Source organism: Trichosurus vulpecula, chromosome 2 (assembly GCF_011100635.1).
Source record: "Trichosurus vulpecula isolate mTriVul1 chromosome 2, mTriVul1.pri, whole genome shotgun sequence".
Lineage (NCBI taxonomy): Eukaryota > Metazoa > Chordata > Mammalia > Diprotodontia > Phalangeridae > Trichosurus > Trichosurus vulpecula.
The window spans coordinates 162,702,040-162,716,738 of record NC_050574.1 but is presented as its reverse complement, the minus strand read 5'-3'; the positions used below and the strand labels follow the sequence as shown (position 1 = coordinate 162,716,738).

The window sequence follows — 14,699 nt, the reverse complement described above, 5'->3', positions numbered from 1 at the left end:
TTACTTGGCAAGGTCATTGTGAATATTTGTATTCAACAACTAATGAGACTTATTTCTGACCGGATACTTATTTATTCATCACAGATCCTGATCCTTGGGATCTTTCCTAAAGTCTTTAATTGCTTTTTCATTAATTGTGCCTTCTACAGAGATTCTATTCTACAGAGATGTGTCATCCCATGGGAATCAGAGACCTATGTATTTCTAACCCAGTTCTCAATATATTAGAATAACTAGCTTCTTACCCTCCACTCATCATGTCCTGGTTGGAAAATATCATCAGGAAAATCAACCTGAGCTTCTTGAAAGGCCAGAGAAAAATCCTGACTTATCTTGGGTGGACAGTGTAAATGGGGGACTGGCTTTACTTAAATGATCCCGAGTTGCTGGGTTTACATACTACTCCAAAATCTTCTTCTAGAAAGAGAGGTGTTGCCATTGTGCTCATACATAAAAAGTCACTACTACCAACAGTAAATTGAGAAAGGAAAGTCCCCTGATTGCTCTAAAATTGCTTCTCTGATTATTGGTAAGTATGACTCCTCCTTTTTCTTTCCTTTCCTCTGTCATTTTTAAACAAATGATTCCCAGTAACCTGGAATATGTGTTTGGGTTTCTCAGAAGTCTACTTGGGGTTACAGATACAGAAACAGGGAGGTCTTCTGCTAACCTAATAATGGCTCAAAGCCACCACAGCTACCAATGACATTTGTGACCACCGGAGACAGATATCCAATATATTATTAGTCTACTAATTACATCCCAGAGCCTATACTACTAGAAAATTTTCATCCATTAAAGCTTCAGGATTGATTTGTTCAACTCCATTTTAGCTACTGTGGTGGGTGAAATCTGAAATACCTGAGGAAACAAATATTTGAGCTTACTAGCATATTGATTTGTTAAGCAATGCATACCAATTGCATAGCAAGTTTGGACTAACCCTCTTCATCTTTGGCACTAGACCCTGACTCCTGGGAGAGACAGATTTTTGTGCATTTAAAGAAAATGATTAATGAGATATAAGTCAGGATGCAAGATTAGGTAATCTGATTCTAACTGGTGGAAAAATTAGGGGATTTCTGAATTGGGAGGTGAAAAACAAACAGGTGTAGTTCCCTGAAATCAGAAAAAGATTTGTCCTTTTCCCTTCCAAGTGACTGTATTTATTCAAAGGAACAAAGAAATGTAACTGACCAGTGAAGGGCCAGTTTTCAGATAAGACATATGGGTTGCTTGAAGTGTGTAATTGTAAGAAAACTTCTTGCATCAGTCTTTGGATCTGATTAGGTTTCTGGCCAGCATAACCTAAGTCCTTAGTTAATGCTCTTTTAATAACAGTCATGCAGAGCTATGTTCAAATAGTGCAATAAAGTTTTCTCACAATTCCTATAATTGATTAATATTTTCTCACAATACAGAAATTCGACTAAACACATAATTTAATAGAGAACTGAACTAGAGATAGATTTGAGTTACAAGATGGAGTCTATGTGCTTCATTCAATTCCCACAATTCCCTCACTAAACTCTTCCAAGTTACTAACAGCTTATGGTTTGATGAGATTTTTGTGGGTGGGAACATTTTGGCCTGTATTTTTATGATGATTATAAACAGTGACACTTGCATTCCCCTGGCCTAGAGCTCTTCAAGAGGAGGCCAAATGATGAAATGTTCTGCACTTTGTATAGAAGAATTCTATTTCAATGATTCTCTGAGCTGTACTGACCTTATGTAGTTGCTGCTCTTGTTGCTCTGCTCCACCTTCTGAGAAAGCTCTTTGTGGACTGAAGAACACTTGTCAGGGGTGGATTATATTCTTTGAAGCCTCAGGTAGGAAAAGGTTAGTGCTTACCTTCTCTTACAGCTCTGTTTCTCACTGCACTCTCATCCTGGTCCCCCTGAACTACAAAAGAGAAAAACAACAGAGCCAAGAGGGGAGGACCCCAGGCTAACTCCGGGAAATCCCACAAATCTTGGGAATTTTGCTATTGAGATCATAGTTCAAACTGATATCATAAATTATTGGTTATCAATTGATAAAATTCTACCTCCAATATTCCCTTCCACCTTTCAGGAAGTAACCCTGTTTAAATTTTTCTCTGCTTTCGTGTTGTGAATAAAATAAAATTTGATCTTATGCTTCTCTGTGGAAAATGACTGGCTCTAGTGAGAAGGAAACCACGATGATGCTCCCCAGGTCTCATTCTCAATTTGCAATTAATCCAATAGAAGGAAGTAAGGTAGGGTCTGTCCTGATTCATAAAGAGCTGCTGTCAATGTTGCATGCCAGACAAGGAAATAGGAAATGCCTTTCAACAATAAATAGTAACTTACATTTACATAAGTGTTTTAAGCTTAACAAAACACTTTCAAAGCTAATCTCACTTATCCCTCACAAGAGTTCCATAAAAAAAAAGAGAATCTTCTCCATTTTGACTTTCATTTGAGGCTACCATATTTTGGGAATTGACTTTGCGGCCTCAGGTTGGTTCTCTATTTCCTCCCAAATCCTTACCACCACATAATTTTAGCAAGGCACATAATTTCATTTTTTTCTCATGAAATAAGGATGGAACATCTACTACTTAGGGGAAACCTGTCATTGTGTCAGTGAAAAATGCAAAGAATCCTATTAGGAACTGAACTGTGCAAATAAATGCAATTATAATTAGAGGGGAGAACAGTTGAAAAGGATGAAATTAAAAATATTTTGTATTCTTTTATGAAAGGATTTGATGTCATTTGCAGTGGTTTTGCCAATAAACAAGGGAATATTCTTTCTCCTAATGTAACCCCTAAGTCCTGTCCTCCCATGAGGACCCAGACAAAGCAACCCTCAGTTTGAACCACTTTTTTGGGAGAGCATCCATTCACACCCATAGTGAATGAACTCTCACTATTACTTCTTTTTTTTAAACTAGACAAACTAAAAGACACATTGCTTTGAAGTATAATATATTTAATAAAACAGTATTGCAAAATAAGTGACATTCACGCACACAGGATCATACTCTCGTACAAATGACCACATCCCCAAAGGAAGAAGTGAACTTTGCTATAAAGACCTATAAGAAGGGAACACTTCCAGTAGGGCAGAGGTTTCAGAATAATAGATGTCTTCTGCTGATTTCATCAGGGAAGCTGCTTTTTCTATTGAGTTGGATTCCTTTGCTGTTATGTTCTGTTTGTTACTGTGTTCCCTGCTGGACATCTCTGCTGAGCTCCTGTTTTCAGCCCTTTTCTGGTTATTTCCACTGAGCTGCTTTCCTCTGAGTATCCCTGTTTCTGCTCTCTGTTACCATCTGATGGACTTTAGCAGATAGGCAGCCTCTCTCCTGTAGGCAGAGAGCACATTTCCCTTAGTCATAGTTCTAAAGTTATTTCCAGGCACCCCCAGTCAATTAGGCAGCAAAAGTCAGCAAGTCCTCAAGTTTGAAAATGTGTCTTTGAATTCTTTTTCTCCTGCTGCCCCTTGGTCTTCCTTTCATCTAAACTCTTACCTAATTTATGGTTTAAAATCTTTTTAACTCCTATCATATCCTTGAGTCACAAGCCTGGGTTCCCTTTTAAATGGTCCTGGGGACTCAACATAACAAAACTACAAGAGGTTGGAGGTAGGAGTTTGCTTTCAGTTCTCCATAATGTCACTGTTTCTTATACAAATCAGGTCAGGAAGGAATTGTGGAGTTTATAACCTTTGTCTTACCTCCAGCAGATCAAAATCCCCTCATTCCTGATATCTTGGTTTGAAAGTCCATGAAAAAGGGATAGTGTTCACAGGATAATAAGATTTAGAGGTAGAAGGGATTTTAGAGTTCTTTTAGTTCAAATCCCTCATTTTACAGATGAAGAAACTGAAACCTAGAGAAGCAGATTGATTTGCTTAGGGTTACATAGGAAGTGAATAATGTTCAGACCCAAGTTGTCTATTTTCAGTGGTTTTCCCCCTACACCTTTTCTCCATAAATGGACTTCAGATCAACAAGAATGCCAACTTTGTCTAAGCTGAAAGGGGCATCTGTATTTCCCAGTGGATTCAAATTTCTCTCTGATCAAAGCTTTTCTCCCTTTTTTTTGTATCAGAAAAACAAGGGTTTTGTCAGTGAATCTTTTTTTTTTTTTATTTTTTTTTTATTTTTTTTTTAATGCAATTTATTTATTTAACAAATTTGGTTTTCAGCATTGATTTTCACAACAGTTTGAATTACAAATTTTCTCCCCATTTCTGCCCTCCCCCCCCACTCCAAGATGGCGTATATTCTGGTTGCCCTGTTCCCCAGTCAGCCCTCCCCTCTATCACCCCCCTCCCCTCTCATCCCCTTTTCCCTTCCTTTCTTGTAGGGCAAGATAATTTCTACGCCCCATTGCCTGTGTATCTTATTTTTTAGTTGCATACAAAAAGTTTTTTTGTTTTTGAACATCTGATTTTAAAACTTTGAGTTCCAAATTCCCTTCCCTCTTCCCTTCCCACCCACCCTCCCTAAGAAGTTGAGCAATTCAACCTAGGCCACACATGCATTATTATGTATAACCCTTCCACAATATTCATGTTGTGAAAGGCTAACTACATTTTGCTCCTTCCCAACCCATCCCGCTTTATTGAATTTTCTTCCTTGACCCTGTCCCCTTTCCAAAGTGTTTGTTTTGATTACCTCCACCCCCATCTGCCCTCCACTCCATCATCCCCCTGCCTTTATTTTTTTTTTTTATCTTCCTCCCTCTTCTTTCCTGTGGGGTAAGATACCCAACTGAGTATGTATGGTATTCCCCCTCAGGTCAAATCTGATGAGAGCAAGGTTCACTCATTCCCCCCTCACCTGCCCACTCCCCTCCTCTCCTAGAACTGCTTCCTCTTGCCAATTTTATGGGAGATAATCCACCCCATTCTATTTCTCCCTGTCTCCCTCTCTCAGTAAGTTACTCTCTCATCCCTTAATTTCATTTTATTTCTTTTAGCTATCTTCCCTTCATCCTCAACTCACCCTGTGTCTGCTCTCTTTCTTTTACATATATATATATATACACATACATACACATACATACATATACACATAGATACATGCATACATACACATTCACTTATATATATACATAAACATATATATATGCATATATATATATGCATATTCCCTTCAACTACCCTAATACTGAGGTCTCATGAATCGTACTCATCATCTTTCCATGTAGGAATGTAAACAAAACAGTTCAACTTTAGTAAGTCCCTTGCAATTTCCGTTTCTTGATTACCTTTTCATGCTTCTCTTGATTCTTGTGTTTGAAAGTCAAATTTTCTATTCAGTTCTGGTCTTTTCACTGAGAAAGCTTGAAAGTCCTCCATTTTATTGAAAGTCCATATTTTGCCTTGGAACATGATACTCAGTTTTGCTGGGTAGGTGATTCTAGGTTTTAATCCTAGCTCCATTGACCTCCGGAATATCGCATTCCAAGCCCTTCGATCTCTTAATGTAGAAGCTGCCAGGTCTTGGGTTATTCTGATTGGGTTTCCACAATATTCAAATTGTTTCTTTCTGGCTGCTTGCAGTATTTTCTCCTTGATCTGGGAGCTCTGGAATTTGGCAACAATATTCCTAGGCGATTTCTTTTGGGATCTATTTGCGGAGGCGATCGATGGATTCTTTCAATTTCTATTTTGCCCTGTGGCTCTAGAATATCAGGGCAGTTCTCCTTGATAATTTCCTGAAAGATGGTATCTAGGCTCTTTTTTGATCATGGCTTTCAGGTAGTCCAATAATTTTTAAATTATCTCTCCTGGATCTATTTTCCAGGTCAGTGGTTTTTCCAAGGAGATATTTCACATTGTCTTCCATTTTTTCATTCCTCTGGTTCTGTTTTATAATATCCTGATTTCTCATAAAGTCACTAGCTTCCACTTGCTCCAATCTAATTTTTAAAGTAGTATTTTCTTCAGTGGTCTTTTGGACCTCCTTTTCCATTTGGCTAATTCTGCCTTTCAAGGAATTCTTCTCCTCATTGGCTTTTTGGAGCTCTTTTGCCATTTGAGTTAGTCTATTTTTAAGGTGTTGTTTTCTTCAGTGTATTTTTCAGTATTTTTTGGGTCTCCTTTAGCAAGTCATTGACTTGTTTTTCATGGTTTTCTCGCATCCTTCTTATTTCTCTTCCCAATTTTTCCTCTACTTCTCTAACTTGCTTTTCCAAATCCTTTTTGAGTTCTTCTATGGTCTGGGGCCAGTTCATGTTTTTCTTGGAGGCTTTGGTTGTAGGCTCTATGACTTTGCTGTCTTCTTTAGGCTGTATGTTTTGGTCTTCTTTGTCACCAAAGAAAGAATCCAAAGTCTGAGACTGAATCTGGGCGCGTTTTCGCGTCCTGGCCATATTCCCAACCAACTAACTTGACCCTTGAGTTTTTCAGTGGGGTATGACTGCTTGTAGATTACAGAGTTCTATGTTCTACGTTTGGGGGGGAGGTGCCAGCTCTGTCAGAGCCACACTCCTCCTTCCCCAAGGACCCCCAGTCCAGACTGGGCTCAGATCTTCGGCAGGCTGTGCACCCCTGCTGTGATCCGCCACTTATTTCCCCCCACCAGGTGGGCCTGGGGCCAGAAGTAACAACAGCTGTAGCTGCCCCACCTCCGCTGCCCCCGGGGCTGGAAGCCGAACCGCGAACTCCTTCCACTCCCGCAGCTTTTCCCACTAACCTTCTCCGCAGTCTTTGGTGTTTGTGGGTCGAGGGGTCTGGTAACTGCCGCAGCTCACATATTCAGGGCGCTAGGGCCCCCTCCGCCCGGCTTCCGGTCCGGATCGTCCACGCCGCTCAGGCTGGGCTCTGCTCCACTCCGTTCCCAGCTCCCAGCTCCCAGCTCCGTGTGGAATAGAGCTCACCCAGAGACTATCCGGGCTGTCCTGGGCTGGAGCCCTGCCTCCCTCCGCTGTTCTGTGGGTTCTGCCGTTCTAGAACTGGTTCAGAGCCATTTTTATAGGTTTTTGGAGGGACTCGGGTACGGAGCTCACTCTAGTCCGTGCTTACCAGCCGCCATCTTGGCTCCGCCCCCCTGTCAGTGAATCTTATGTATATATTTCATTGCTAATTATAGAAATTTTCCTTAGTCAGTAAAGGGGGTAGTAACTGCATCTAAGAAAATCTCAATGTCCCTTTCCGTTTTGGTCTTAGTTCGAGAAATGAAGACCTAGAAAATGTAACATGCTAATGCAGTAAAGGGACTTCTAGGACCTCTTGTTCAAAAAATTTATTTTACAGTTGAGAGAATCAATGCCCAGGGAAGACATGACCCTTAAAAAATACCACCCTTAAAAAGACCCTAAGTCTCTAATTAGACTCTTGGAGTTGGCAGGGATAACAGAGGCCACCTATTTTAGTTGTTGGGAAGGAATCCCCTTAGTAATACCCCCGACCAGTGGTGAACTAATCTTTATTTAGATGGGGCTGTCAGTTCTGAAAATAAATGACCAAAGGGTCACAGAAGGTTTGTAACAGCTATTAACTCTAAAAATACCAAAGAGCTCATGCAGATTATCACAACCACAGTTAACTCTGAAAAATGAAAAAAAGAAATAAAATAAAACCAAAGAGATAGCAGAGGTCATAAACAAAAAGCTTTCCATATTGCCTTGGAGGACAGAAACTAGAAATGTGCCAGGGCCTCTTCTAGGAACAGAACCACTTCAGTGTGGCTAAATGTGAATAAATAGACTAGTGGCTACACAGTGAGCTGTAGCTCTGACAGTGAGGGGTAACAGCAGCAATGAGACAAGTTTGAATCATAGCAGGACTTCCTGATCAGAACATGGGTACTCGAGGTGCTTGTCCAAGCTCAGGGATCACCTGCTGCTGGTATAAAAGAATTCTGGGATTTTGCTGTGGCTGAGTTCAACCAGATGGTGAATACAAAGGATTGTTGTTGTGTCAAGCTCAGGACACAGCTTGCTTGCTGCGCCTTAGCTCTGGAAAGTAGTGTGTCTCCTACTAGTAGAGAAGTAAAATAGAGAGGAATAAAAAGAGAGCGGTGGTATTGGCATGGGGATCCTTACAGGGCAAATCATTAAGTAGAACCTTGGAGGAAGCCCATTTCTCTTTTGTATGCTCCACAGTTTAGAATTTTTTTCTTTAAAGTTGAACTAGTCATTTTCTCTCTGATGTATTACCCATTGCCTTATCTCAGCTAAAAGTATAATTATGGAGTAGAAGCAGCAATATTCTAGGGTGTTTAAAATACTTTGACAGGCGGGGCGGAGCCAAGATGGAAGCTAGAAAGCAGGGACTTCCTTAAGGTTCCCTCCAGGGGCCTCCAAACACATATAAAAAATGGCTCTGAACAAATTCTAGAGCTTCAGAACCCACGAAATATTAGAAGGAAACAGGGCTCCAGCCCAGGACAGCCTGGATGGTCCCTGGGAAGTGTCTATCACACAGAGCTGTGAGCGGAGTGGAGCAGAGCCAAGAGTGGGCCATGACAGAAGCAACCAGACCGGGAGTCCAGTGGAACAGGCTGTAGGGCCCTGAATCATTGAGTTGTGGCAGTTACCAGACTTCTCAACCCAAAAATGCCAAAGACAACAGAGAAGGTTAGTGGGAAAAGCTGCTGGGACAGAGTGAAAGGTGTTTGAGGTTGGCCACCACTGGGGCAGGGGTGGGGGGGCGTGGTGGGGATGGTGGAGGTGGTGTAGCTCTGAGGCTGCTTCCAGAGCTACAGCTGTAGTTACTTCTGGCCCTAGGCCTACCTGGTGGGAGGAATTAAGTGGTGGACTAGAGTGGGATTGTAAAGCCTGCTTTGCTCTGCCTGAATCTGGACTGCTACCCTGGTTGGTGGTTCTTTGGGGAGGAGTGCTGGTGTGTTAGAGCTTGCTATATAGAAGTAGCTCTGAAAACAGCAGTGCAGTCCCTCAAGCTTGGGACAAAGTAATTTCTACTCTACAAGCAGTCATAGCCCAACAAAAAGTTCAAAGGTCAAGTAGTTGGCTGGGAAAATGAACAGGCAGTGAGAATGGTCTCAGATTCAGACTCAGACTTTGGAATCTTTTTTTGGTGACAAAGAAAACCAAAATGCACAGCCAGAAGAAGTCAACAAAGTCAAAGAGCCTACATCAAAAGTTTCCAAGAAAAACATGAACTGGTCTCAGGCCATGGAAGAGCTCAAAAAGGATTTGGAAAAGCAAGTAAGAGAAGTAGAGAAAAAATTGGAAAGAGAAATGAGAGTGATGCAAGAAATCCATGAAAAACAAGACAATGACTTGCTAAAGGAGACCCAAAAAGATACCGAAGAAAGTAACACCTTAAAAATAGACTAGCTGAAATGGCAGAAGAGCTCCAAAAAGCCAATGAGGAGAAAAATGCCTTGAAAGGCAGAATTAGCCAAATGGAAAAGGAGGTCCAAAAGACCACTGAAGAAAATACTACCTTAAAAATTAGATTGGAGCAAGTGGAAGCTAGTGACTTTAGGAGAACTCAAGATATTATAAAACAGAACCAAAAGAATGAAAAAATGGAAGATAATGTGAAATATCTCATTGGGAAAACCACTGACCTGGAAAATAGATCCAGGAGAGACAATTTTAAAATTATTGGACTACCTGAAAGTCATGATCAAAAAAAGAGCCTAGACATCATATTTCAAGAAATTATCAAGGAAAACTGCCCTGATGTTCTAGAGCCAGAGGGTAAAACAGAAATTGAAAGCATCCACCTATTGCCTCTTGAAAAAGATCCCAAAAAGAAAATTCCTAGGAATATTGTTGCTAAATTCCAGAGCTCCCAGATCAAGGAGAAAATACTGTAAGCAGCCAGAAAGAAACAATTTGAGTATTGAGGAAACATGATCAGGATAATACAAGATCTAGCAGCTTCTACATTAAGGGACCTTAGGGCTTGGAATATGATATTCTGGAGGTCAAAGGAGTTAGGATTAAAACCAAGAATCCCTACCCTTCAAAACTGAGTATAATGCTCCAAGGCAAAATAGGGATTTTCAATAAAAATTGAGGACTTTCAAGATTTCTCAGTGAAAAGAGCAGAGCTGAATAGAAAATCTGGCTTTCAAACACAAGAATCATGAGAAACTTGAAAAGGTAAACAAGAAAGAGAAATCATAAAGGACTTACTAAAGTTGAACTGTTTTGTATACATTCCTACATGGAAAGATGTTGTGTATTATTCATGAGACCTCAGAATTAGGGTAGCTAAAGGGAATACCCACACACCCACATACACCCACCCACTCACCCACACACACGCGCACACACACACACGCACACACACGCACACACACATATACATACAGAAGGCACAGGGTGAGTTGAATATGAAGGAATGACATCTAAAAAAATCAAATTAAGGGATGAGAGAGGCATATATTGAGAGAGGGAGAAAAGGAGAGATAGAATGAGGTAAATAATCTCACATAAAAGTGGCAAGAAAAAGCAGTTCTGTTGGAAGCAAAGAGGGGGCAGGCGAGGGGGAATAAGTGAATCTTGCTCTCATTCTATTTGACTTGAGGAGGGAATAACATACACACTCAATTGGATATCTTACCGCACAGGAAAGAAGGAGGAAGGAAATAAAAAAGGGGGGGGGGGGCGATAGAATGGAGGGCAGATGAGGGAGGACGTAATCAAAAGCAAACACTTTCAAAAAGGGACAGGGTCAAGGGAGAAAATTGAATAAAGGGGTACAGGATCAGAGCGAGCAATATATAGTTAGTCTTTCACAACATGATTATTGTGGAAGGGTTTTGCATAACGATACACGTGTGAACTATACTGAATTTCTTGCCTTCTTGGGGAGGGTGAGTGGGGAGAGAAGAGGGGAGAGAATTTGGAACCTAAAGTTGTAAAAGCAGATGCTCAAAAAAGAGTTGCTTTTGCATGCAACTGAGAAACAAGATAGGCAGTTGTGTTGGCAACCAAAAATGGGCTCCTTAGCACTTAGTCAACAAGTGCCCTTGACTAGTTTGGCTTTTTCCCCTGAACTGAATGCTGTTTGTATGTTGGACTGGAGTAAGCTTGTCGGCCCCTTCACCTTGCTTCCCTTGATAAGCTGATCGAAAGAACCTGTGCTTTCCTGGTCAACCCCTTCACCTTGCTTAAGCAGATTGAAAGAACCTGTGCTTTCCCCGGAGTACCTTACACCCCCGCAGAAGCAGGATGGTTAAAAGCAGCTTCTGTTGGAGCCAGAGGCTGCTATAGCCACAGCCACAGCCGAAGCTGAAGCAGGAGCTGCCAGTAGCAGAACTGACCTACGGGAGGAAGCTGAACAAGGACTTGAAACCAGTGAGTTATCTTTTTACCATAGAGGGGGAAGCATGATTTTGTTTTACACCATCATGCTTCTCTGTAGCCTCCTGGTTACTCTTGTAAGGCATACTTATTGGGCCTGGAAGCTTTTGATTAATATGTCAAAATGGGGATGCTGGTTCATGGGTTGGTTACTGTGGAGCCTAAATATATGCTTTGATTCTTCTGCCTCCTACTTTGAGAGTTTCTTATATCCAGCGGTTCCGAACCTTTCAGACATATATATGATCCTCTTTGAGATTATAAACTCTGCCCTCCTAATACAGCAGTGGGGCATAAAATCTATCTTGCCCTACAAGAAAGTAAGTGAAAAGGGCATGGGGGATGTGGGGTGACAGCAGGGAGGGTTGATTGGGGAACAGGGCAATCAGAATATATGCCATCTTTCAGTGGGGGGGGAGGGCAGAAATGGGGAGAAAATTTGTAATTCAAAATCTTGTGGAAATCAATGCCAGAAACTAAAAATATTAAATAAATAATAAAATATTAAAATATTTTGACAGCAGGTCCTATGAGCATGTAAAACTCATACTCTCTGCATGGTGACCCTGATGTTGTGGGTAGTTTAAAATCCTTAAATATAATGGTCTAACTATTCCTCTCTCTGTGAGAGCTAGATTTTTTCTCCCCTGAAAACTTGCCTGGTCTAGTGAAAGTCCATTAGACCCTCTTATAAACTTCTGGGTTTGTTGTCCTTGTTTCTGTGACAAAAATTGAAAGTCTATCTGCTTCTCTGTAGCCTTAGTAGTCAAACTCAAAGAAGGGGACACCAGTGTGTAGGAAGGAGTGATGACTACAAAGCATTGGATTGCTGATGCCAATAGTCAATCATAAATTCAAATGAGTGTTTGTCAATTTCAGAGCTATCACCTGTAGAGACTATGCGTAATCCCCTTCTTTCCCTTCCCCTTGTTTAACTGCTTTAGTTTGTTTACTATGGAACTTTGGCCATCACTCTGATTACTTTTTCACGGAGGAAAAGTCCAGAGCATTTCTTTGAGAGGTGGTCTATTCTCATGGCTATGGTGAATTTGAGATATGGCCAGAGGTATGGATTTAGAATGTAAGGTTCCTGAACTTAGAGTTATTTTTCATTTGTTATTATATTCCTAGTATCCATCATAGTGCTTTACATGCAGTAAGTACACAGTAAGTATTTGATGATTAGATTGGATTGGACACAGGAGCCAGGACTTTTGACTTCTTACTCTGTCTTATCTATTTCCATAGACTAGACTGAGAACTGAGAGGAAGTACCCTTTTTTGTCCTATGGGCTGTGGGCAACATATACCCAAATTATGTCCAAGAACATGTTTTATGCAATCATTCATTCACAAAATGGCTGGATTGACCACTAGGTGTTATGGAAGAGAGGAAAAGGAAAAAGGAGGTAAAGGCCCCTCCTTTGTGAACCTCTGACCTATAGGTTCCATTAGACTATGCTCAGAGTAAGGCACTTGTTTCTATGATATCACTGAGTGTTTCTGTGAGTATTTAATGTGAAAAGTGAATTTTGGAGTTCCTTGGTAATCTAGAAAGTGTGTGAGAGCTTCACACATTTTCTATGGGGCTCAAATACAGCGATGTAGGATTTCTCATGCAGCAGAAGTATAATAGCATCTTGTGGGACAAAGCCTCTGGTCCCATTTTGTGGCCTTGCCAGAGTCCTCAGGGAACACTGGTGGGGACAGAGTATACAGGCTTGGTGGATTGGAATCACAGAACCATAGAGTTGGATGTGTCCTTAGAGGTCATTTATTCTAACCTCTGAACTCACAGAGGAATCCAATCTACATGATTTCTAGCATGGATTCATGTAGCCCTTTTCCTAATACTTCTACTAATGATGCACTCACAATATCCAAAAGCAACCCCAGCATGAATAGGAATGTGTCATTCTGTTCTAAGGAGGGAGAATTGCCTAGAATGTAACTCTTCTCTTCAATCTCCAGTTTTTATTTATAGGAAAATGGCCATAGGAAATCACTCTACAGTGATGGGGTTTATCCTCGCAGGGCTCACAGATCAGCCAGAACTCCAGCTTCCTCTGTTTCGCTTGTTCCTGGGAATCTATGTGGTTACTGTTCTGGGCAACCTGGGCATGATCTTATTGATTGCTATCAGTTCTCAACTTCACTCCCCCATGTACTATTTCCTCCATCATTTATCCTTCATTGATCTCTGCTACTCCTGTGTCATTACCCCTAAAATGTTAGTGAACTTTGTGGATGAGAAGAATGTCATCTCCTTTCTGGAGTGCATGACCCAACTCTACTTTTTCGTAACTTTTGGCATTGCTGAATGTTACCTTCTGACAGCCATGGCTTATGATCGTTATGTTGCCATCTGCAGGCCTTTGCTTTATAATGTCCTCATGTCTAAAAGAATGTGCTCTGGAATGATGTGTGTGGTATATTCCTTGGGATTTTTTGGTGCCACGGTACATACTAGCCCCATGGCAATGCTCTCCTTTTGTCGATCCCACGTTGTCAGACATTACTTCTGCGATATTCTTCCCTTGTTAAGCCTCTTCTGCTCAAGCACCCATGTTAATGAAGTCCTTCTTTACATTATTGGGGGAGTAAATGCGTTAGTCTCCACTCTGGCTATCCTTGTCTCTTACACTTTTATGTTGTCCAGCATCTTCTGCATCCGCTCTACTGAGGGCAGGTACAAAGCTTTTGGTACCTGTAGCTCTCACCTCATAGCTGTAGGAATCTTTTTTGGGTCTATGACTTTTATGTACTTTAAGCCCCCTTCTAGTAACTCTATGGAGCAAAAGAAGATATCCTCAGTATTTTATACCACAGTGATTCCCATGCTAAACCCTCTGATTTATAGTCTGCGAAATAAGGATGTGAAGAATGCCATTAGATAGGTAATTGGGAATTGAAGCCTCTCCTGGGTTTCAGAATTTCCCAGAAGTAGAGAAAAAATGAGTCCAAAGGGAAGCTATTCCAAAATTGCTTCTTGGAATCACCTCTTTCCTGGGAAGCCAATCTCTTTATTCTGATAGAAGCTCAGGTTCTCAGCATAATTCATGTGAATCTTTTCTTCACTAGTATCTTGAGGTCAGAAACCATGTAGGCCCTTTTAAAGCTTTCTTAGCATCTATTACAAAGCTATGCTCTCAGTAAATAGTCAATAAATGCTTGTTGAAGGAATCATTGAATCAGCTGAATAAATGAAATTCCCCTCAAATTCTTTCCTGTTCAGTAGTTTTTGATATATTTTCTCTTTTTCCCAGGGTTTCAGATTAATGTTCAACTCACTCCTATTCTTTTCAAAACTCCTTAGTAATTCTTGGCTTTGACTTCTGACATATCATCCCCATGTATACCAGGAGAAATTTTGAAGAAGGTTCAAAGAAGATCATGGACTGCCCAAGAAGAGAGGTTGACCAAAGTCT

At 40.9% G+C, this 14,699-nt stretch overlaps 1 protein-coding gene across 1 annotated transcript; it reads left to right on the top strand.

Moving 5' to 3' along the window:
- The first annotated feature begins 13,259 nt into the window (after window positions 1–13,259).
- Window positions 13,260–14,168, top strand: LOC118840016 (olfactory receptor 8D2-like). The gene has a single exon (XM_036747524.1). The coding sequence runs from the start codon at window positions 13,260–13,262 to the stop codon at window positions 14,166–14,168; it is 909 nt and encodes a 302-aa protein (XP_036603419.1).
- Window positions 14,169–14,699: the final 531 nt, after the last annotated feature.